Source organism: Vanessa atalanta, chromosome 11 (assembly GCF_905147765.1).
Source record: "Vanessa atalanta chromosome 11, ilVanAtal1.2, whole genome shotgun sequence".
NCBI classification, from domain to species: domain Eukaryota; kingdom Metazoa; phylum Arthropoda; class Insecta; order Lepidoptera; family Nymphalidae; genus Vanessa; species Vanessa atalanta.
The window spans coordinates 540,092-564,012 of NC_061881.1; the positions used below are offsets into that span (position 1 = coordinate 540,092).

The 23,921-nt window shown below is 33.1% G+C and overlaps 1 protein-coding gene across 1 annotated transcript; it reads right to left on the bottom strand.

Annotated features, from left to right (window-relative positions):
- Positions 1 to 10,964: 10,964 nt before the first annotated feature.
- On the bottom strand, positions 10,965 to 22,556 carry LOC125067277 (chorion peroxidase). Its single transcript, XM_047675768.1, has 15 exons — positions 22,351 to 22,556; positions 21,696 to 21,866; positions 20,837 to 21,003; positions 20,138 to 20,276; positions 19,712 to 19,858; positions 19,300 to 19,473; positions 18,961 to 19,154; positions 17,376 to 17,562; positions 16,922 to 17,119; positions 16,302 to 16,446; positions 15,184 to 15,343; positions 14,860 to 15,018; positions 14,282 to 14,486; positions 13,784 to 13,898; positions 10,965 to 12,171 (listed from the first exon to the last, which is right to left on the bottom strand). Exons 1-15 carry the CDS (start codon positions 22,472 to 22,474, stop codon positions 12,102 to 12,104), a joined length of 2,355 nt encoding a protein of 784 aa, XP_047531724.1. The 5' UTR covers positions 22,475 to 22,556; the 3' UTR covers positions 10,965 to 12,101.
- Positions 22,557 to 23,921: the final 1,365 nt, after the last annotated feature.

Genomic DNA, 23,921 nt, shown 5'->3' on the forward strand with positions numbered 1-23,921 from the left:
TCTTCAAATAGGAGAGTACTCTTAGCCAAACAGTGGGACGGCGTCATTACTTGTTTATCATAATGATAGTTCCATTAGCATTAGCAGCCTGTAAATTTTCCCACTGCTGGGCTAAAGGCCTCCTCTCCCTTTGAGGAGAAGGTTTGGAGCATATTCCACCAAGCTGCTCCAATGCGGGTGGGCAGAATACACATGTGGCAGAATTTCGTTGAAATTAGACACATGCAGGTTTTCTCACGATGTTTTCCTTCACCGCCGAGCACGAGATGAATTATAAACACAAATTAAGCACATGAAAATTCAGTGGTGCCTGCCTGGGTTTGAACCCGAAATCATCGGTTAAGATGCACGCGTTCTAACCACTGGACCAACTCGGCTCTTATAATGATAGTTCCATTTATCTAAAATCGATTAAATAAAATGACGATTCCAAAGTGCTTGTAAAAGCCTCGTTTAATAAAGTAGGTATTTTTTTATTTGATTTTTCGATAGTATTCCTTAATCAAGTCAAGTATTCCTCAATAAATAACTAAACCGGAGCATAAATAGGAATATTTTCAAAACAATTAAATAAAAAAAAATAATGTTACATAAAACTTAATTTCGTAGAAAAAAATATTGATCTATAAAAGGAGCGATGTATAATTATTGCACAAGATGATCCGGAGAATTATTATTTATTGATTAATTCCTCTATTTTTTCTCAATGCGGTACTATTTTCTGTTAAGCGTTACTCATTTAAAAAATATTGTAACAATATTAAATAATCACTTGATGAATTCCATTACACGCTGTCCTTATAATTATCAAATAGTTTAATTAATGAATTGTGAGTAATTTAATATCGATGTCCAAGTCAGTTTCAATGGCAGGAGGAGCTAACATAAATAAACAATTTTGACCTTGAACAGACATGACGTCATTGGTCAAGATCTAATATAATATACCATATTATGGACTGTTGTAAAATTGCGTTTCGAATATCGGCGTATTTTTTATCCTAATGCAAGTGTAGTATACAGCAGAGCTAATAGCAAAACACAAGGATTATATAAGTCTAATGTTTGCTCACTCCTCGTGTCATTGGAATATAGACTTCTCCTACTTTTATATCACAAATAAACTAACCTAAATGTTTATTTCAAATTAATGTTTTGGATGAATTCAGTAGAAATAAACAAAATTAAAATCTATAATATTTGTGGAACACATGAGTATTTACTGAATTATATTAAGTTGTTCCTGTAAATCCACATCCTGCTTTTCACACTAGTTATTCTGTTAGAATTCTAAATTTAAAACACGATCATGAAATACCAAAAAGTAATAGGCGACATTGACTAGTGAATAACATTTAAATGATACACACATAAAAATAACGTATCACCGTCGGTTTTCAACACGAGCGAGATACGACGTGAGTTGTTACGGAATAGCGCTTTAGGTCCATGTGAGTTCCACTCACGAGTTATTCCGTCGCAAAAAGTAGCAACAGTGTTGATCAACTACAAGAACATAGATCGACTTTGAAGTGTGAGTGAGCTAGTATAATTACAGGCGCAGAACATAGTATTTTAGATCTCGTGGTTGGCGGCACATTGTCGGTGTAAAAAGTGGTTTAAATTTCTCATTCTCATCATCTATTAGAGCGGTAAACAAGAGAATCAGGCGCAAAACCAATTTGACTTTACTCGCTTAACGAAGTGATACCATTGCCGAATTTCAAACATCAGATACTAAAAAATCGTTCATGAAATAACTCAATGATATTTTTTCCGGGCCGTGCCGTTGGCTTATACCGAGGACCTAAGGATCTGCTGGTTTATAAGCTAGTCATTAGACCAAGAAGCGTCTATTCATTTGATTTTTTGTCCTTTTAACATAAATACTAAAATATTATTAACAATAAAATCGTTGAGTTATATCATTTTCCCAATACTCAGTGAGTTTACTTGAGAGTTGTTATATTATCTCACCAATAATACTATAAAATGTTTTGTTTGTTATTTATTTATTCATAATTACCGCCACTAATAATTATACGGCTAATATTATTAATGTGACAGTAACTCTGTCTGTCTGTTTGCTCTTTTACAGCCAAACAACGGATTCAAATTAGATGAAATTTGGTATGAGGTGATCTAGATCTCCAACTAACCCCTAAAACATAAAACGCAACTAAGTAGATAATAAAATTGCGTGGAGTTAGTACTTTTTAAATTTCAGGCAGGATATTTTCCTGATATATGATCAGGAGGCATTATTTTTATTTGTTGGAGCTCGATATTTCGACATTATCTACGAATGTAAAAAAAACATGGTAAATATCCCGTTTTAAATACTGTTAGTAATAAAAATAACCATGTTAATTTAAAATCTTATCATTATCATAGTATAAAACAAAGTCGCTTACCGCTGTCTGTCCCTGTGTATGCTTAGATCTTTAAAATAACACAACGGATTTTAATAGTCTTAAAAAAAGTCCGCGATGGTATATGTCTATCTCTTAGGGATAACTTACAATAAACATTCTTTATCCTTTACTTTTTACGAGAAATAATGGCTTATTTTCGAAGCGATTTTAAGCAATAAAGCATTTATCCTTATCCAATTAAGTACCTTTAATACGTTGTGCCTTGAATAAAGATCAATATGGCCCTTTACAGCATGTTATTTAAATGAATATATTCGAAGATATTACAGATTTAAACCGCAGGGTCACAGCGATTTGTATTGTCTAACGACTGAAAAACTGTGAACGTTTAAGACATTCTGTTGTATATTTAGTATCAGCATTGCACCTGTGCGAAGCCGGGTTGCGAGTACCTATATTATAAATTGAATTGTATTCGAATGGCGTAAATTTTCTCTTACCTACTTACTATATGCTTTAAATTCTATAAGTCGAAGGAAATCAATCTCTGCAGGCAAAAATAGTTGTAAAATTATGTCATATAAAGTCATACAATTTCAATATTCCTTGGGTGCAAATCTCGGCTAGCAATTATATATATGTAATACAAAACTTGGTCTGTGCAAGTCGGCAAATGACTTTCTCTTGGCAAATTAGTGATATTAAAATCGAATTAGCCATCGTAATAAATGGTAAAGCGCGAACAGTAAATTTAAATATAATATAGTGCCATGTTTATGTCAGTTGTTAACCGAGTCTCGGTCTAATAGCTAGTAAATACGCCTGGATAATCCAAAGTCGTAGGTTCCGAAATCAATAAAACGTTATTTTCGTTTTTATGTCAGTAGGTCCAAGTTTGAATGTTTTGAGGGCTTGCAGGTGCGTTGCCGGCCTTTGAGAAATGTGTATGCTCTTTTCTTGAAGGTCCCAAGCCCTATAAAAATAGGACCTACAGACATACAACTTGCCAATAAACTGACGAGACAATGATATATATATATATATATATATATATATATGAATATGAAGAGATTTTCCTCAACTTTCTAGTTTCCATTAAGAAAAATGCTTGGTTTCGATTAAATCCGTATATGGTCTCCGCAAACCTGGTACATAATAATTATCAGCTGTTAGTTATTGAGGGAGTAAGTAATTTGTCTTTTGCTTATTTATATAACGGCCTAACGAATATATTATAGGATGCTGTTTATGTATTTATAGTCAGCGTGATTTACATTTTGATATAATGATCAGTTAATGAAAACGCTTTTACAATACCTTAAAAGAATTGGAACAATAGGAATAATAAAAAGTTAAAACTGTACTCATTTTTTTTGAAAACTGACAGAAGTTAGTTTCCAAGTTACAGAAAATATACAATTCGAAAGAGAAAGGTCGTAAGTCGATGAACCATCCATGATATCTGAGATCTTATAAATCCTGCATCTGTTATTATCTTGGCTCACTCACTTTAACTCTCGAGTCTTGTTCCAATTAAAACTTTGAATGGTGTTACCAGATGAGCCTGTTTAAAATTTCACCACCAGGTAAGTAATAACCGAGATTTATTCCTACTTTTTTAAATAATTATAAAAAACAAACCAAGAGGAGACCCCCTTATATGAGTTGCGCTGATTAAATATATTATTTAACATTAGACAAAATTATAGTTAAATAAAAAAAAACAACATTAAAACCTCTTCCAAACAGTAAAAAGAAAATATCAAGGTTTAACATGCTCCACGATCTGAAATCGATTGCTATTGCTATATTATCACTCAGAATTATTTTATTCATTTTTATTATGTTTTTGTATAATTATTAGCATTAGCATTAGCAGCCTGTAAATTTTCCCACTGCTGGGCTAAAGGCCTCTTCTCCCTTTGAGGAGAAGGTTTGGAGCATATTCCACCACGCTGCTCCAATGCGGGTTGGCGGAATACACATGTGGCAGAATTTCGTTGAAATTAAACACAAGGTTTCCTCACGATGTTTTCCTTCACCGCCGAGCTCGAGATGAATTATAAACACAAATTAAGCACATGAAAATTCAGTGGTGCCTGTCTGGGTTTGAACCCGAAATCATCGGTTAAGATGCACGCGTTCTAGCCACTGGGCCATCTCGGCTCAATTATATGATTATTATGGTCATTACTAGAAACAGCATTAACGTTGATATCAATTTGTACTATTATGCTTAATTTAATGGCTATCATAATCGTGTTCAATTAAAAACCATTTCGGCATTATCGTAATAATAATATTGTGTACCATTTTTAACAAATCAAATCAAATCAAAATATATTTTTTTTCAAGTAGGCTTATACAAGCACTTTTGAATCGTCATTTAACAAACTATTTAAAGTAAAGCTACCACCGGTTCGGAATGTAGATTCTACCGAAAGTACCTGCAAGAAACTCAGTAGTTACTCTTTTTCAACATCTAAAAATACAGTCATGTTAGTTAAATACAATTATATATGTATGTTATGTCTTCTGCCTGAAAGTCAACAAGCAATAACTCCACGCTTTTTTATCATCAATATAATCTTTAAAAATTAAATATATAATATAGTCAGGAAATGATATATATAATATACCTACTGACTATCAACCCATAGAATAAATTCTAAGACAGAGAATTGGATCCCTAAGATAGCCAAGCCAGCAAGTCTTAGTGTTGTGTTCCGGTTTCAAGAGTTAGGGAGCCAGTGGAACTCCCGGCAATGTATCATTTGTTTCCAAGGTTAGTGGCACATTGTTGTAAGGGATGGATAATATTTACAGAACTAATGTCTATGATCAGTAATTACCACTTACCACCTGGTGGCTTAATTACTTGTAAATTGTAAAATAGACTTGTCTATTTATATGAAATGAAAATAATAATAGGATCTTTTTAATGATGCCACAGCACCTTCACTTTTGTTTTAACACACATGAGAGATAAATACGAAGATCAGTGCGATTCTATAAGAATTAATTTCGTATCTCACTCGTGAAATGGTGACAATCGACAGTGACACTCCATTTTGATACGTGTATCGTATAAATTGTATAAATATTAAAGTCAATTTCGCATACCATGTCGAAATCGACCTAAAAAACACAATGAAAACTTTTTTTTTTTATTTTCGCTCTTAAATATGGTCGTTGCTAATTTTAAATATGTAAAAAGAACACATTCCCGTTTCATAATCTCGGTAACTTACATAACTGTTATTGAAATTAAGAATGTCCGTTGCGAAGTACGATGTAATTACTCGTCCGGGAATCGAAAACCAGTACTGTACATACGTATTATGTACACATCGTAAATCAACTCGACGGACGGCGCACCTTGACTTTGAACTTGAACAGGCGAGCGGAAAAGTGATATTGTAACAATATTACTTGAGTTTTATCAACATTTATACGAGTGTCTTTTGTTCGGACATTTTTTTTTTATTTAATTATCATTAACTCGTTATAAGATGTATTTCCCTTTTTATAGATACCATATGATGATGACCATCAGGTGAAGTGGAGGCTCCATCTGATGGTAATGAAATCTGGAGGAAGAATGAATTGCCTTAGCCGCCCTTGCCATGCCAGCCCGCAAGATTCAGGTTATATATGTTATATGTATATGTAAGAATATTGGACTACTCCATGTGTTTCTGATTATGCAGAAGATAGATGAGAAGAGAAATGAAGATAAGATACATGAAGCACAATAAATTCAATATCTGTAGAATAAATGCGTCGCATCGACTTAAACGCTTCTGTTAATAATAAAAACACACATATTTTACCTTGTAACAATACGTACGTACATTCCGCATATTCTTAACCTAATTGCTAATAGCCTAATGCTATTATTGTCTCTATAAATTAAAACTCGATCAGTATTTTTATCTCTCCCTATACACACATATATAATGCAGATGGTCTGGTTATTAGAACTCATGAATATTAGATGAGGATCGCAGGTTTAAGTTCTGGAAAGTACCGCTGATTTTTTGCTTAAATTACCCCATATATATACACCAAACTAAATTGAAGGAACTTTTTTTAGAGGTGGGACCAGTTTAACGGTTGTTACTTTTAGTTTAAAATAAAGTATATCATAGAAATAATAGATATGTAGTTTACGCTTTTTCTCGGCAACTGTACACAGTTGGACGTTTTCGAAGAAACAAATGTAAGAACAAACCAATTTGCGTGTCCATGTTTGCGACCCGCGCCCGAAAAATGTACATACGATCTTACGGTTACGCCTCGTCCTTGTGGGTGTACTTACTGCTTTTATTGTTAAGGCGTTTCAGACCGAACGTCAATATTTGTGCGGATAACGGGCAAACATTTTCGATGTGGAATTTTTTTTGATTGTATATAATTTATCGATTGTGTAATTTTCTAATTATAATTGAAACGTTGTTTTAATCCAGAGATTTGTATTCTTCAATAAGTTTGTACGCAAATACGTAATTGGATTTCCTTATCATAATCCCAATCATCCAAATATATTTGACCCTTAAATATTTCTTCAATGCGCCTGAAATCTTATTGATTTATATAATTTTTGTCTGCGGTAACACGTGCTCACTCACATTTTAAAGTAGAAATAAATTATTATAATAACGTAATAGGATAAGCAATGGTACTGATGCAGATAGGTCTGCAAAATGCCCTAACAAAACGAAATTTGCACACAAACACCTAAACTAAATTTACAGACAAATATATGACGTGAACAAAAACAAGTCAGTAATTTAAGAAATATTTATTCATACACTCACATACATCTTTACCAGTTCAATGAGCCATTTATTTAATCAATTTTCATAGTAATATTCTTAGTTAAAATAATACTAAGTACTATTATTTTAACATTACATATATGTATGACTATAGATTTTAACCAGTAGATTAATATTACTCTAATTATATATGTAACTATATGTAGTCCTAAGTAACTATTTAATTATCTTGTTAAGTATAATCGTTCGTTTCTTCAAAAATACTGTTAAAATGGAGACGTACGTGACACAATGATAATGTTATAAATTTTCGTAAAAATATATAAGTTTTATGTAGATATTGTGACGTCCAGCGTACTAAGGATCTAGATAAATTTTTAATCTGTGTCATCCCTTCGCACTTTTAGCTACATTTTTGTTAGACAATGTTAGATTTTTATAACAGGTGAATTCAAAAATAACGTCAAGAATTTTTTGTATTCAAATAAAAATAATAATATTACCGTGTGTATGCGCGAGCACTTAAAATGAATTAGATTTCCTAAAATATACAATTTGACTATGAATTTAAAAAAAGAAATAAATTTTTTTCACGTACCAGTGATACGATGACGCATGTCGTCTGATGACACCGCAAGAACGTCTAAACCTTCAAAATTTGGCTTGTAATTTATCTTTCACTCAATCGATTCAAAGAACTGTAAGGAGCACATCAGACGGATTACAGATATCCACTGATGCATGGGTATAGTGAGTTATTTTGGTGGTGTCCAAGAACTGGCTGTACGGGCTATAAATAATGTTAATCTGAGTACCATGTCGCCATACGAAGATTACGTTCAATTCTTCGGATTTAATCGACTACTTATAAATTTTTACCTACTTTAGTTTTATTTTTTATAATACTGAAATACTTATAACACACTGATATTTAAACATTTATTTATATAAGAATTATTTACACAACAAAAAGTACATACAAATTAAATAATAATCAGTTATTGTACAAATCATTGTGACGAGGATGCTCGCTGTGTTCCATCAATGAATCCTTACTACGATTATCTGGGAGAAAAATTCACTAAACTTCCTGTGACCACAACGGCAGAAACATAAAATAATTTTGCAAATTTATTCCGAAGTCCAAGTGCAAATGGTACTATGATATAATTTGTTCGTTAGCTTCATCTTATTCCGCTGCGACTTCTAGACTTGTATCTTGTTCCGATGTTGTCAGAGAAGAAACAGTGTCGGTAATCATGATTAATGATTTTAGATATGATTAATGAGATTATTTTATTATTTCGTACCTAAATTTTATTTGTAGAATAATAAACACGAAATGCTTTTTTGGGTTCTAAAATTGTTCATTAAATAAAATATTTTATCCAATTATAATTGAACAAACTGAAACTATCCAGGGCTCGAACTATCTCAATACCAAATGTCATCTAAATCGGTTAAGCGGTTTGTGCATGAAGAGATAACAGACAAGGTTACGCTAGCAATTATAATATTAGAAAAGCTTTAGCACAGTTATCGTAATCCATACAAAATTAATTATGAATTATTTATATTATTTATACCACTTTATTTAATTAAATTTAAATAAGCAAATAAATAAAAAGCTACGGTACGTGTGTTGCTATCGCTGTACAGACAGACGAATTAACAATGAAATTAGTTGATGTCATTTGGTTGTCAAGCGTTAGCACCGGTTTGAATGTCCATTCCACCCAGTAGGACGTGTAAGAAATTTAGCAGTTAAAATCTAATTATACTTTATTCAAGTAGGCTCTTGCTAGATGTTTTTTACCACCTGTGCGGAGATTGTACCGAGAATGATCCACAAGAAACTCAGTGGTTACTCTTTTCCCACAATCAGTCACATAGATTATTAAATACTATCGAATTATTACACAGCCTGACTACAACACCACACTTTTATCAATACTATATTTTATGTAATGTTTTCTCAACATGTGATTTAAATGTATTAATGTATTATTTGGCAAAGAACAAAAACGTTTTGACTATGATGTATATATATAGAAGTTACAAATTATCCTTCCTCAATAGCCCAGCTAAGTAGGGAACAGACGGTTTTAAATCGGAATCATTGTTTTTGAGACTAGCACGCAATACAAACTCTAAGACAGCATTTATAATATGTTAAAAACTGAGTTTCTTGTCCGTTCTTTTCGGTAGGATCCACATTCCGAACCGGTGGTAGTTTCACTGGTAGTTTGTATTTCATAAACCTACTTGAATAAAGTATATTCTGATTTTTTTTTCTGGTTTGAAGTAATTAGTTAATTAGCCACATAAATCATTAATAACATCACAAGTTCATTGCTTCAACAAACTGTTATCACATTTCACGTCTCTTCAGAGGTAACGAGACGTAAACGACACGATAAATAATTGTGTTTAAATGAAACGAAAAGATTAATTAATACTAGCGGGTCGCAAGCGAAACTTCGCGTTAATTCAACAGATTTCTACAAATTTCGAAACCTATGACAGGTTTTTATTGATTTGATTTCATTGTAAACTGACGACGTCGACATTAGCTTTTTTTTATACAGCCGTAGCGCCTCTCTACCCGACCAGTAACTTTTTTCCGCTCTCTAAAATTATTGTTTTGTTAAATTGTAACAATTCAATAAATTCCAATCAATAATCCTCTTTATTTTTCTGCACATCTACGCCTGGAGCTCTTTAAAATGAGAATATAACTGATTTTTATGTGCAGCCATCATCTTATAATTACTGGGACAAAAATCGGCTTACGCTATTAATATATAGGATTGACTTATTTTAAATTATCTGATGATGGACGTGAGTCCATCATGTTACAAGCAGTTATTTTCCGAGCTATTTGAAAGATGTAGAAAAGATCTGGTTTGAAAAGTGAGTTAGCCAGTGTAACAAATGACACAAGTATCATGACATCTTAGATGCCGTTGTATAATTGCGACATCTTGGATAATGGCGTAACATTTGTTAATACTTCTTACAGTGGCAGTAACTACAGGCGACATTGGCCGATAACAAGATGGCCTGTAGTCTATTCCAATCGACTAGTGATATCAAAGTCAGGGCCAGACCTACCATATGGCTTTTGGGCTTCAGCCCAGCGCCCCGTGGATTCAGGGGGGCAAAGCTAAGTCAAGTCAAAGTCAAAAATAGACTATAGTGCAAAAGAATCTATAAATTTATTAAATTAAACAGATCGTATGGTTTGCAGCCCTACGAGTCCTGCAATTAATCAAACCCATTCAATAAATATAATTCAAGTCTACGCTCAGATATGCCTTAGGTGGGCCCCAAAGTAGCGTTAGCCCAGGATCCTCTAAACTTACCGTCCGGCCTTGATCAAAGTTAGTTCGATGTGAAATATTGTTGATACCTTCTTTTGTTCTCTTGTGGTTGGATTATACTATAGATTGCTCGTTTATATTATATTATTAAAGTAATATCGTCAAAGTCGCAGAACATCATTGTTCATTAATTTACTAAGAGTGTAAAAACAATTTAATTTTCTAATGGTTACTTATACAAACAAACCCTGCCACTGAACACTACCAAGACCACGTGGCGTTGTTTTTACTGTACCTAGATATATATATATAGTACAGTGATAAGCCCTGACTTTACAATCGTGTGACAAGTACTTAATTAAACTTTAATATTCATCACATTTGCGAATTGAGTTTTGAAATATTATCAAGGTCTATTGATATTTGCATTTCGATTATATAACATGGTTTCGATTATAAATAAAACACATATATAATTAATTATATTTTAATTACATTACATGCGCAAACAAACTTACAACTATTCACTTATTTATTTATTTCTAACATGATTCGGATTAAGTTTTCATAATTAACTGATTTATCAATTAAATTATATTTTACAAAAATTAATTAAACGGCGGAGCTCCTATTAAAAAAAAAACACATTATATACAGTACGTTGAGATTAAAATTATTTTAATCATAAATACATGATTACAATTCGGAACAAAATCATACATTTTAAAAAACATCATTACAAATTTAAAAATATAAAATGCCTCTTAAAAGCTACATCAATTAGTAAAATATTTTTGAATTTAAGTTATTAATTAATAACCCATTAAAAGCATTTAAAAATATTTTAAAATTAAGTTATGGCAACACCGCTCTGGTCGTCCTATCACAGAGTATACATAAGTACGTATCAGTAAAAAAGGTTTTTTGGTTGCTTCGGAACAAGGAAGGCATCTAGAGTTATTTTGTTTCATTCGTTATTTTCGGCTTTGATTTCTTTTGTATAAAATGAACCAATTTCATTACTAATTACAACAAAATTATAATTACTGTACACTTAAAAATACCTAAGTTATTTACTATCACTTACCAATACAAAACTCCCGCTTTCTGGATTTTTTATGTCCGAAAAAATCACTAAACCGGGTTCAGTAACAATCCAAATCAAAATTCAATTAAAAAACAAAATAAAACGATGAAATATTTGAAGGACATAAAAGGCAAAAGTAAAACATTTCAGGTTATTTTTTACAATATCCACAAAGAGAAAAACTAAAAAATAACCTAAAATTTATTGGAAAATCGCTGTTCTCTGATTTGCGTTAATCAAATAATCAAGTATAATTTACAACAAGCGATTGTATCACAAAAGGTGGACATGCGAATTTAAAAAAAACATTGTGATCACTTTTGTAACATAATCATATTGTTGTAATCAAATATAAATAAAACAAAAGAAGAAAAGGATGGAGATATAGAAAAGAAAGAGTAAGATGCAGGCAATGTTATTGAATTGAATTTTGATGATCACACAATATCTTCATGACGTTTCTTACGTGATAGTTAATAACTAGTTTTGATATGAGATGATTAATATTGATATTTAAAAGTTAATTGTAAAATGATTAAATTTCTTTGAATCGACTTAAATCGACTGCAGGTATAGCTGGATTATCACATCGAACTGGTTCATTCCTGAAAATAAAATCTAAATTAGAATATTCTTTGTGCAAAGCGTACATCTAATTTTTTTATGGTATATATTGGCGGAGGATCATATGGGCCACCTGATGTTAAGTGATCAAAACCACCCATAGACAATGGTGCTGTAAGAAATATTAACCATTTCTTACATCAATGCTCCACCGACCTTGGAACTCAGATGTTATGTCCCTTGTACCTGTAGTTACACTGGTTCATTCACCCTTCAAACCAGAACAGAACAATACTGAGTATTGTTATTTGACGGCAGAATATCTAATGAGTGGATGGTATCTACCCAGACGGACTTGCACAAAGCCCTACCACCAAATGATGATTGCAGGTTCAAACCCAAGCAAACATTAATTTCCATGTGCTTCATTTTAATTTATAATTAATCTCTGCGTGTGTCTATTTTAAATAAAATTCTGTCACATGTGTATCCAGAAAACCGCATTGGTGCAGCAGGGTGGGAATTAGCTCCAAACCTTCTCTCCTCAAAGGGAGAGCAGCGGCGAGACATTTACAGGCAGTTAATCTACTTTATAAATCACTATATAAATACACCATGTATAATGTATATACATGTGTATTTATAATCTACAAGATTATCGCGTGCGGATCATTTGAAACGACTGATCCCTTTATTTTAGAATAGAAACAGTTTGAATATCTATAGCGATACCCCAAAAGTAATATGCCTTAAGACAGTTATGAAAATACCCAAGATGTTCTAAACGAGTAGTACTGATTTTTTCAACAGGGTTTTATACTGTGATGTCATTAAATAAATGCTGTAATTGTACGATGCTGCACATTGCGAAATCGTAACATCGCGTCAGCAATTCCAACAATAATCATAATTCATTATATTTTAATTAATTTAGTTTTTATACATATAATAAATATCAAATCATAGGTCAATACAAAGTTTTGTTATGATTACGAATTATTTTTAACAAAGATTCAGTGTAATAAAGGCTCTGTTCAATATTATCTATTAAAGATATATGATACAAAATCATGTTAAAAAAAACAAATGAGAAGTCGAAACAAATTTAAGATAAATTTAGAAATAGCTTGAACGTATCTGTAACGTATGTAACTGTAGTGTGTTAACGTATTTTGTGGCAATTTCATATTAAATAGCAATTGTTGTCATACATTGTCAGCGTGTTACTAATGGGGAAACTGATAATGTTCTGCCTAACCGAGTTCAACTACGGCGACCAATCTCAACGGAGACCGGCCAATGACGCTGGCAATAGTATAGTGCGCAAGTGTATTCTGGTGCACTATCTATTTCCTCACTCTTAAAATTTGATGGGAAGGTCAAACCGGCACGACCGGGGAGTCCGACAGACACAGGATCAAAGTTTTACACGCTTCACTTCCAAAGTAAGGCCTGTTACAGAAAAAAAATCGATAGAATAGCACAGTCTTTTATCGATCCGGTCTGGGTTTTAACCTCGTGATCTGCGGCCTTATATGTAAGCTACAAGACCTACAAAACATAAGCTTCTAACAAAGAATCTTCATTGTAGTCATTGTAATCAGTACTTAAAAAAAAAACAAAAGTATCAGAATTAAAAGCTAGTGCACTTACCGCGGCAAATCTGATCTCAAAAAGGCGTTCGGTGATTGTTCAAACAGTTCTATTCCGTCGCTATTATCACATATGATCCTGGATAACGTCACCTTCTTGATTTCTGCGAGTTGACCTTTATTAAAAATAATGAATATAATGATTGTGTATCAATCACACTTGTGCACAGATATATATATATATATATATACACACCCACAAACGCCCATTTGCTTATAGATATACGCGGTGGTTGAAAGGTGAAAGAAAACATCTTGACGAAACCTGGGTGTTTCTAATAAAATCTGCCACATAACTTTCCACCAATCCAAATTTGTGCATAGTGGAATAAGCTTCAAGCGTCAGAAGGAGAGGAAATTTACAACTTACGTGACATAACTTGATACAATAGATGGTTATACCAGATATTTTTCGTATACGTACGTATTATTTTTTAATTAATTCAATAATTCAAACTGAACTACTTATTATATCCAGAGTTAATCATTCTCTACTTACTCGGTGTAAACGCGCCGGGATTAATATTGGGACCGAACTCGTAGAAATAGCGATCTCCATTCTTCAAACGCGCAAATTGATCAGCTATTATATTGGCAAACGTCGGTCCAATAACTCCACCTTCCACCGGTTCTTCTAAAAGTCCTCCAACCCAGAGATCTACATCTTCAGGATTTACATATACAGAAGATAATCTTTTTGCAGCCTGGTAAGAAAAAGTCATCGTAATTTATAAGAGAAAAAATCCTTACATTACAAGAGAAATCCAAAACTTATATGTTAACGTTTTTAATAGAGCGCTAAATTATTATATTATTATTATATACGTTCACGCATCGCTCATCCGATTGAGTCGAGAGCTGTCAAGTGCGTGATGATTTCTGACATAGTAACATCAATTTACGCGCATGCGAGTCGTATCGTACAATTATTTACAAAAATAGAAAGAGCATTGCAGTGCTAGCTAGATATAATTAAATTGTTGCTCTTGTTGAATCTCAGTCGTTCTTCAAGGTCATTGAAATAAAATTAATAAAAAAAAATGTATAACCTCTGTTGAAATCTTAATCTGTACTTACACTTGGAGCAAATTGATGGAAATCAGCAAGTGGTTCGACTCCTATTAATTTTCTGTATTCATTGTAAGAACGAACACCATAGTCTCTGCCGCGCTGGATATTGATAGCTGCCAGGTCTAACCCGAAGGGATTACCACCGTGGAACATGTATCGCGATAGCTGTGAAATAAATGTTTACGTCAAATTCTGATATAATTAGCCTAAAAATATCCTCATATTAGCGCATTCAAAATAAACTAACTAACTAACTTTTAGATCGTGTATATCTTAAAACAGATTTGAAGATAGTGAACAAGAAGTTTTGAAAAAAAAAATCACACTTACGGATTCAGTAATAAATGGATCGACTGATTGCATAGGCTGCCAAGACATGCCAATTAGCATTCTGTCTAAAAAAGGCTTCAAACGTAATCTTGAAGGTTGAAACATCACTTCTGGTATTGAAATAGACTCATATAACCCTCCATGCTTGGGACTTAGGACTCTGAAAACAAAGTTTGGTATCAGACAATATTGTGAATTTGTAAATAGTCATACAAAAATAATGATAGACGAGACAACGTCAGAACCGACGTCACAACTGAGAATGATTATGTCTGATGACGGTTATACAGTCATACGTACTTTTCGAGGCATGATAATGTATATGTTTCGAAATGTTAGGCCGACTTACTTCAGACGACGAGATCTGCGGCTGTATATCTAGATACTAGACCAATGAAGAAGTCAACTGCTAAAACTAAATCAAGAAATTTCTTTAAGTGTTCCAAGTAACCTATAAATGTTAACTACCATAACATAATGGCAGACTTAAATAAACTTACATGATGTTAGTTAATCAGAACAAGGAACATCTATGGTTGAATTCGAATAAAATAAGAGCTATGAATAAATATATGTCGGAGATGTCAACAATAGGGAAGCTGATTTGACGAGCCGCAAGCGTTGTCAGTATTACATAACGCTTCGACGGAGTCTAGATGGGTCGGTACGAGTCGGTGACACTTCACTTCAGTGCTAGCCGCCGTACAGACAACACATCTAGGAACTGTCTTACGACTCTTCGTTATTATTGTGTGTAATATTGTTTGAAAGTAAACTGTTTGAGTGATTCCGTAATCACTGTTATTATTTACCCGTACTTACATTACGCCCACACATAATGTCGGATGGTGAGGACATCCACTCTGATCACCCACCCATTCTGTCATATAATATACTAGTTTTCGCCTTCAGCTTCGCTAGCGTTTAAGGGGTTGGTTGTCACGTATTGTTCACACAATATCTTTATAAATATTAACTTATTTCTTATGCTGATGTATGAGCGATATTATTGTAAAGTTTCATTAAAATCAATACAGTAGTTTTAGCATGAAGTAGTAATAAATGTCCACAGATACATACTTTCGGATTTAATTAGGATAAAACGTATAAAGTCTTACTTTAATTGGCCATCGACTGTGGAGTGCCCAAACCTCATTGCCGCGCTAGAGAACTCTGCAGTCAGTGATGGATCAACGCCCGGGTGGTATGAAGTAGAGAAACCAGAAGATGGTAATAGACCGTAAATTTCCATGATTCTTGGACCTGATAAAAAATTTATTGATAAAATCATATCAATTTTGCGATTCAACGAGAGATTGCATTCTTGCCACCATTCCACGCGGTCAAGATTTATAGAGTAACTATTTTTAATTCGAGTTTGAGGACTTAATGATAATTATTCTTATTTAGTGTAATATATTGCATATGTTATAATATAACTATGCATGATATGGCATACATCATTGGGGGGATTTTTTTTTAATATCTATTTTCAAATAAATAATGAATCATTGCATTAATATAATAACAAACTCTAAATGTCTCTGTCTACTGAGCTACGGCCTCATCTTGAGGAGGAGGAATTATTCCAACTCATATCTCAAATGCATATTAGTATATATTTGGTAGATTTTCATCCAATGTTGGCATCGGTTTCTAATGTTATTTTCCTATTCCGCCGAGCACGAGACGAATTATGAACACAAATTATTCCTTAATATAAAATAATTAATGTTACCAAGTAATAAAGGCAGCCATTCATTGTAAATAATGTGCTGGTACTCCGCTTGCATAATCCTTCTAGATTCAAAGAACACTTGGACTTCATCCCATCTAGGATTTATTTTGGATAAGGCACGGGCTATTCTGTTATGTTCTCTCGTCCATATAGCATGCAGGACTGTTAGGGATATTATCTGATTGCCATGATTATCCCCTGGAATTAAGCAATATTTTGAAATATTAAGACAAGTTTTACTTGCATATTAACAATGTATAAAAAATTTACACAATATTATTCATACAGGTTCAAAAATAATACAGCCTATATTTTAACTGTGATTGATTTGACAGGTGTTAAGTGTGTTCAGTTTCTTTAATGATATGGCAAGAGTTGTGACATAGATTTTCTTTGTAGTAACAAAGAAAAATATGAAATTGCGCTCAAAAAGAATATTTGTGTTGTGTATTACCTGATTCGAAACAAGCAGCTCCTTCATGCATATTCAAGCATTCCCTTCTCTTTGTCAAAGGTGGCAAGTCTCTTCCGAAATCGGTAAATACACTCAAAAGTCCACCCTGTGCCCGTAACTTGAGAATTTTTTCTTCGGAATTCCCATAGAGATGGGACATATCCAAATAGTGAGATGCGCCATTCATCTAGATTGAAAACATAACCTGTTCTAAAGTATTTACAATAATTGCTTGGTCGTTTAATATTTACATAAAAGCCCAACCTTTGAAGCTACAAAACTCAAACTGAAATTATTGCCCAACACATATTACACAAAAAATATTGAGTACATGAGAGAAACGAAAAATATATGAAAAATGGCGCGCAAAGGCGGTCTTATCGCTTAAAGCGATCCCTCAGAGACAATCGTATCGTGATCGGTGTTCGTAGCTTAGAACGAAAACAGGTAAGCGCAGATATAGATAGAAAAAGGATATAATAACTATAATTTAAGAATACTTATATTAAAGTGTAATAATAAACTACACCTAACTACGTCAAATATATAATAATATAATATATAATATTGTTTATCAAAATAAATATACATAATTATAAACTACATATTATATCACACTTGCATACATTATTGAGATATCGGCAGATAATAGTTTTCCAAACGATGCTTAAAGATGGACTAGGATTTAGACTGCCGAAAATCATTTGCTAGTGCATTCCAAAGTTTAACGGTTTTCACAGTAAACAAGTTACTGAAAGTTTGTGTCCGGCTGTAGGGTGCTACAAGTTTGTTATCATCACTAGAACGCAGGTCGTGTATGCTGTCACAACCAAGAAATTTAAAGCGTTCTTTAAGCTAAGGTGGTGTATGTTCAATATATAGTATAGAGTAGAGAAGAGATAAGGCGTGCAAGTTTTTTCGAAGCCTGAATGGCAGCCACTTTAACTGAGACCGATACTCCGAAACATAATCAAATTTACGCAAACTAAAGGTAATCTAATGGCCAAACTTTGCAGTCATTCTAATATATTTAGAAGGTTCTCAGTTAAATCAATGTAGCAGGCGTCAGCTTAATCCGATATTGGAAAAACGAAATCCAATGATGGATCGTAATGAATGAACTGAAATGAACCGTAAGATCAATAGATCTTACGGTTCATTTCTGCAACCTGAGGTACCCAGGAGAAACTGAGGGTTTTGTTAGGTCTTTCTTTTTGAAACACAACAACACAAAGCGCCTATAATTAATATTCAGGCAAAGTCTTTTATTCGAAACAAGGGTTCAGTATATTTTTTCAAATAAACAATCTGTTGTTATCGGCACTAATATATCGTCTTCTAATGTAGTAATAATAAGTTGAGTTATCTTATAAGCCTACAGATTTCACTGGATTCATACTTCACGTCAGACCAACGAAAAAAGTTAGGTTTTAGTGTCTAAACTTTTTCAGATCGTCTCAGACTTGTCATCTCATGGGATTATAAGAGAGATAGATATTGCATTTTGTTCTGCGCAATTGTTTGTACAAACTATGTTTATATAGAATTATAAAAGAAAATGGAAACAAATATATCTAATAATAACCTGCTTAGCATATCCAAGAGAGCATTCACTGCGTGGCGCAAGTTGTGCTCTGACAAAATTTATACATTGCTTTCCGAATTGGCCGTAGAAAATATCTCCTGGATCCAGAACTATGGGAGCGCAAGCCCAGTGCTGAAATTCTTTTGGCAGTATTCTTCCATCTCCAGAACAACATGAGATTCCATTACCATCACCTAATTAATTAAAAATGTTTTTTTAATTTAAATGCAATTACTTGACTATTACTACCACAAACTGTTCCTAAATTGTAACTCAATAATTGAAATTAGTTAAATAGTTCTTTACCATCACTATAATCTGATTATTTATCATACTTACCTAAAGCAAACACTTGGCCGATGCTTATATCATGAACAATAAACTGGCCGAACTGCATGAACATCACGTTATGGGTGGCACTGGGATGATTAACGTCCAGAAGTAAAGCGTTGCTCACTGCTCTTGCACTGGGAAGTGGTAATCCTGATCTGGAAGTCCTCATTGCCCAAATACCTAAAACAAAATACAGTACAGGCTACTACAAATACATAAGAGTAACATACTTTATCTGCAGGGGTTGATTTTTAAACATTTCGTATAATTTTCTTCACAGCTTTGCCATTGTGAGTGAACAATAAATAGTCATTTTGAAAATAATTACAATACAATTACAAATAAGTAAAATAATTACTATGTGACGCTGTTCCTAAATTGTAACTCAATAATTGAACTTAGTTAAATAGTTGTTTACCATCACTATAATCTGGTGGCAATAATCTTTCGAAGCCGGTGTTGGTAGCACCCCAATCCGGGTTGTTCTGGTTGTTACAACCGCCTCCTATGCTTCTATATCGACTTGGTTCTTGTGGACATAAAAGTTTCGGAGGGCAGAATGGGCCTGGAATAAATAGGTCACTACTCTATAAGACAATCTATATAAAAATATAATTAAAATAATGTTTTTTTTTTTTTTAATTTTTATAATCATTATTTGGAAGTCTTGGAAAATGAATGAATAAATGAGATATTTCTCCTCTTATTACGCCTATCAAAATAATTATTAACCTTATAAGCTGGATAACAGACAGCTAATTTTATTGACGATTTGCGACGAAGTTATCCTATGACATCTGTCTAGTTTTGTTAGAAGAAATTATATTCGAAATTTTAACAATACCATCAGTATGCTCGGTGAATCCCAGCTCTATTTCTTCAGCAGTTATCGCGGCTCGTGCCTTCAATTCCTGAGCAGCGAACATATTGAGTAAAGCACCTCGACCCAACATCTGTGCTCGGCTATCGTACGTCCTAACAGACTGTAATACATTATTGATTAATTCTTAACTAACCACACAGTAAAATAATTATTTAACTTCAACTGTCCATTGTCCTAAAATTATGAAAGTATAAATTAATATTTTATAAATTTCCCATTGTTGGGATGAGACTCTTCGTGAGGAATTTGAAGCTTATTATACCGTTTAGTTTCTATGCGGGTTGAAAGTGTGAAACATAATACATGTCAGACTGTACATAATACATGTCAGAGGTAATATGGCAGATCTTCATCTGATTAATGCAGGCTTACTCGCAATGTTTTCCTTCAACGCTGTGCGCGAAATGAATAATTAATAATCACTTCATTTGCTTAATTTGTGTGGCTCAGTGGTGCTGAGCGCTGAGTTTGGGCGATGTTACATCTAAATTTCTGTGCCCACGTGAATCGAGTCTAGTAGATATTTGTATATTCGTTGAAATCCAAAAAGAAATGGCATACCAGTGTTTTGATCATAAACAGTCAAAGAATACTCAAAAGAAAATTATATCCACGCCGATTCAACATTTTTTAAAATTATTATATTCAGTAATGTCTCACCAAATGATGCCAATAACTTGGATCAGATGAATTAACGGCAGCATAATGTTTGTCCTTCAGTGTATCAGCGCGCTCCAGCCATTCGGCTAGCTGTTCACGGGACTGCTTGTGGGCCGTCTTCATATCATCTATGTTTATTGAAGATCTGAACTTACGATCTGATTCCCCTGTAACGCAATTACCATCTTCCATAGAACAAGTATCTCATCATGTTTTAATGATTAATTAATATTTTAATTGAATGTTAATATAAATGATTCTTCATCATAATTTATAGTAGAGACAATAATAAGAGATAATTTTGATTACAAAAAATAATTTAGTTCTAAATACTAAAAAAACAAAATGCGTACTGTTTGCTTACCTATGTAAGAACGCAAAATTTCAAGTTAACTCTAAATAATAGTGATCTAAATGTAGCAGACACCACATTATTTCTAGGAATCACTTTAGACTCAAAACATCAGTGGAATCCTCATGTACCGTTCCTGATAGGGTGACTCAACTTAGTAGGTTAGAAAAGTTAGTCAAGTAACTATTGTACTATGATACTGCTCGCTTAGTATACTTTATTTACTTGCATTATATCTTACGGCATATTACTTTGGGCAACTGGGTTTAATTCAAAACTGTAACATGACGATTTAAAAGTACTTTTATATATTTTAAAAGTACTTGAATAAATAATAATTTGATATTGAGATAATAAAATAAATTTATATTCTTGGATTGGCCAACAAAGTATAACAGCCCTTAGACAAGTGGACCGATGACCTGAAGAAGTGAGTGAAGAAGAGTGAGTTCGACGGGCGAATGTATCATTAATGACGATAATGATAATAAGCCATATCCTATTTACCTGCATGACGTCTTCCAGTTGAACAACACACACCAACGTGCCGTGTGCCCTCTAAGTGGCACTGGGGATTGCTTGAACCGGGACGGACGTGTGCCGGACACTGCACGTGGGGCACACAAACTCCATTTCGCGGACAGACTGCACATGGCGGATCTTTGCTGTGAGCGTGTTCTGTTTTAAATGAACAAATCTAAACATTAATTAACTAATATCTAAACACTCGGCACTCTCAGACCCAAAAATTATATGGGAACATCGAAAACTTTTTAGTTGTTTTTTATTTATGGCGAAAAATTAACCTATAGTATCATTTCAAGGAACAAGCTATTCGTTGAAAATCGACTGATAATTTAGGCGAAATAGACACGGGATACTCGTATGCAAGCTCTAAAATTAGTTTAACTGAACATAAAGGCATTGTAACTTTACTAGAGTCCAATTCGAAATGGCGATCGTATCGTCTAAACGACAAATTGTATACACATAAATATGAACGTATATATGAACTATTAATACATTATATAATGTTCAGTTTATTATATATAATTATTTATAGACCTTTTAGTAGCATATCATTGTTCTATCGTTTTGTATATTTTCTCATTATCTTTCTATTATTGTAAAAGTCAACTTAGAATATTAAAAAACTTCATACCATTTGCACCACGCGCTTCATAGTGACCAGCCATGGTCATCCCCTGTGCTTCTTTCGCAACATCATTGAATTTCCACACAACTATATATACGAGTAGTTTAATAAATAGCTTTGCCCTACCCATTGTGAGTTATTAGCTCATTTATTTAAGTGGTTTTTTGTTCTTTTTAGTTCACATATTGATTGCACTACTGTACGGCTGTTGAGTTGGGGTTAAAATGGCAGTGCTTTGTAAAATATTGTGTAAAATGTCATATGTGGGTAGATAGAAAATACTAAGTAATTAATATTTTTTGTTTGTTTGTTACTCGAAGTAAATACCTAAATAGAAGAATAACAATTTTTGTATCCGAAAAGAAATAATTAATTTATTCGACGATATAATATACATAATTTAACTTAAATCATTCATTTCATTTATATTTACTTTCCGTGAATAGATTTTATTTAATTAAATTACCTTTGAAATTTATGTATCGAAAATGAATATCTACTCAATAAATTATTTGTTGATTCTTCATAAAAGAATCATCATGTCGGTAGATTTAAAACTTCGTGTGCAGTAGCACTCGATGCTCAAGTAAATCATTGAAAATCGATTTACGCTGACACGTTATTTTCATTCGTGTATCTTTTAAACGTTATCAGCTTCCGCCAACAATCGAGTTCTAGGTCGACTTTCGTTACAGAATAGATCCACAAAAAATATTATTATGCTGTAAATGGATAATAGCAAATAAATGCATTACAGCGTAGATATCTAAAGCAGTGTCAGGGGTTATCAAATAGGTACCGTCAGCAAATCAATAATTTATTTAACAAATAGTATGAAACGGTTATAAATTAGTATAAATAAAAATAGTCGTAGGTAAATCACTATAATTTACTTTTTTTTATGGTATCGGTAGGCGGACGAGCAAATGGGCCACCTGATGGTAAGTGGTCATCACCGCCCATAGACAATGGCGTTGTAAGAAATATTAACCTTAATTTAAAAAAAAAAAGAAAAATTAAAAGGTTAGTGGCGCATTGGCGATGTAAGGAATGGTTCATATTTCTCACAGTGCCATTGTCTATGGGCGGTGGTGACCACTTACCATCAGGTAGCCTATTTGCTCTTCCGCCTACATAAATTAAAAAATAAAATAAAATTGGCTAATTACTCAAACGTTTTTAGATTATTCTACCACACCACTACAATCGGGTTTTACACGTATGCAGGTTTCCTTGTAATGTTTTCTTTCACCGCCGTGCACGAGATAAAAACTAATGGAATAATGGAAATACATTGACGCTTACTGTAACCATTTCGGTTTACGAATTTAAAGTTTTCTTTGCAAGCGTCACTAGCTCAGTCTTCGTTTAACACCAAAATTAAGTTAAATTTATATAGCGTCGAAAAATATTGTATCAAATGTCGCTCTAATTCGCTGACAGTAAAATAAATTACTTTATAAAAATGTTTTGCTAACCGTACTTTGTTCTTGACTTTAAGATCATAGATTCTCACTTGTACATTAGTAGTTACAAGATAGAAGTGCATAAAATATTACATACGCACAGGTTATGAT

What these genes read in the sequence shown, in the direction of transcription:
- LOC125067277 (XM_047675768.1), bottom strand. Translation starts at nt 22,474, where the DNA reads ATGGGTAGGGCAAAGCTATTTATTAAACTACTCGTATATATAGTTGTG. An exon ending in TGAAGCGCGTGGTGCAAATG is followed by an intron (nt 21,867 to 22,350) that starts GTATGAAGTTTT and finishes CATTTAAAACAG; the next exon opens with AACACGCTCACAGCAAAGAT. An exon ending in ATTCACCGAGCATACTGATG is followed by an intron (nt 19,859 to 20,137) that starts GTATTGTTAAAA and finishes TATTTATTCCAG; the next exon opens with GCCCATTCTGCCCTCCGAAA.